Source organism: Charadrius vociferus, unplaced genomic scaffold (genome assembly GCF_000708025.1).
Source record: "Charadrius vociferus isolate BGI_N301 unplaced genomic scaffold, ASM70802v2 scaffold104, whole genome shotgun sequence".
Taxonomy (NCBI): domain Eukaryota; kingdom Metazoa; phylum Chordata; class Aves; order Charadriiformes; family Charadriidae; genus Charadrius; species Charadrius vociferus.
In genome coordinates this window covers 1,906,204-1,908,094 of record NW_009648255.1, presented here as the reverse complement: position 1 = coordinate 1,908,094, position 1,891 = coordinate 1,906,204, and the positions used below count along the sequence as shown (strand labels likewise).

General features: G+C 48.8%; 1 protein-coding gene across 1 annotated transcript in view; it reads right to left on the bottom strand.

Moving 5' to 3' along the window:
* Window positions 1–378, bottom strand: part of LEKR1 (leucine, glutamate and lysine rich 1) — a 75,749-nt gene extending 75,371 nt beyond the window's left edge. The window contains exon 1 of the mRNA XM_009884484.1: window positions 367–378. Coding sequence (XP_009882786.1) covers window positions 367–378 — 12 coding nt within the window. The remainder of the gene's footprint in view (window positions 1–366) is intronic.
* Between the last annotated feature and the right edge of the window lie 1,513 nt (window positions 379–1,891).

The window sequence follows — 1,891 nt, the reverse complement described above, 5'->3', positions numbered from 1 at the left end:
GAGGGGGGTCTCCCCAGAGCAGAGCGCAGCAGAGGGGCACAATCCCCCCTCGCCCTGCTGGCCACACTTCTGATGCAGCCCGGGATGGCAGCGGCTTTCTGGGTTGCGAACAGGCCAAATGCACAGGCCAAATCCAAAGTGCCATTAAAACAACCCAGCTCCTGAAACGCCCCCACCTTTGCACACCACCACCTGCTACTCTGAAACGTTAACTGTTATGTGCCGTGTCTTTATGCTTCCTGATTAAAAGCACCCCTAAAAGCTCAAACAGGTATTAATACCACGCTCCAGGAGTTAGCTCTGGACAGAGCGGGAGGCACGATTCCTATTTACTTTAACTGCCCTGAGATTTTTGCTTGCTCTTACCCATGGCTGCATCACGGTCACTGCATTACGGGATGTGGTTTGTGGTGGGTTTGGCAGCGTTAGGTTAACAGTTGGACTCGATGATCTTAAAGGTCCCGTCCAACCTAGACGATACTACGATTCTATGTGCTCAGCCTCTGCACCAACCGGCTCTGCGCTGCCAGCTCCTCATGAAACCCGCTGGAGTCCACAGCAAAGCGATAAAAATAAATAAATTGGGAAAAGATGTGAGAATGGGTAGTTTGCAGTATAACCCCACTTCAATGGAATTCATGTCACCTTCTGCTCCCCTCTCCTTTTTATCGCTGGTTATTCTAAGTGTGGCCCCGTCAAGGTGAGCCAGAAAACCAACCTGCCATGCGACTCGGCTTGACCGCATCCCATCAGCCGTGCCGCTGGGGCCACCTGCTCCGTCCCCACGGTCCCCAGGGCTGGAGCCGGCACAGCCTCGACCTACCGCAGAGCTGTGATGCTGCGGATGAGGGGCCGTGAGTGCAGCGGGGCTGCTCCCCTCCCAAAGCCCATTTCCAGCCTGCCCAAAGCAATTCCTTCATGCCCAAAGCATTCCCTATATGCCAGAAGCAATTCCTAATGCCTAAAGTTTCCCTATTGCCCAAAGCATTTTCTATATGCCCAAAGCATTCCGTATATGCCCAAAACATTTTCTGTATGCCCAAAGTAATTCCTTCATGCTCAAAGCAATTCCTACACGCCCAAAGCATTTTGTATATGCCCAAACCAATTCCTATATGCCCAAAGTATTTTCTGTGTGCCCAAAGCAATTCCTACATGTCCAAATTCCTACATGCCCAAAGCATCCCCTATATGCCCAAAGTAATTCCTACATGCCAAAAGCCATTCCTATATGCCCAAACCAATTCCTACGTGCCCAAAGCATTTTCTGTATGCCCAAAGCAATTCCTACGTGCCCAAACCGTTTTCTGTATGCCCAAACCAATTCCTACTTGCCCAAATTCCTACGTGCCCAAAACATTCCCTATATGCCCAGAGTCATCCCTATATGCCCAAGCCAATTCCTACCAGCCCAAAACATTTTCTATATGCCCAAAGCAATTCCTATATGCCCAAATTCCTACATCCCCAAAGCAATTCCTACATGCCCAAAACATTTTCTATATGCCCAAAGCAATTCCTACATGCCCAAAGCATTCTCTATACGCCCAAAGTAACTCCTACACACCCAAAGCATTTTCTACACATCCAACACAATTCCTCTATGCCCAAAGCATTCCCTCCAAGCCTTATTAAAAAAAAAAAAATAAATAAAAATACACCCCTCAAAATACTAATTTCGGGATGAAACTGGAAAAGAGGCGGCGGTGAAAAACGAGGCGCCCCGGTGAACCCGCTTTAATTTACGCCCTTGAATTTGCGAGGCAAAGGGCGGGTCCCTGGGGCAGCTCCGCGGAGATAGTGAATTCAGATAGTGAGTTTTAGTGGAAAAAAATAAAAGAAAATGGCATAAAAAGGGCTGTCGCAATGATAGAGGGGGGGCAAAGCCCGG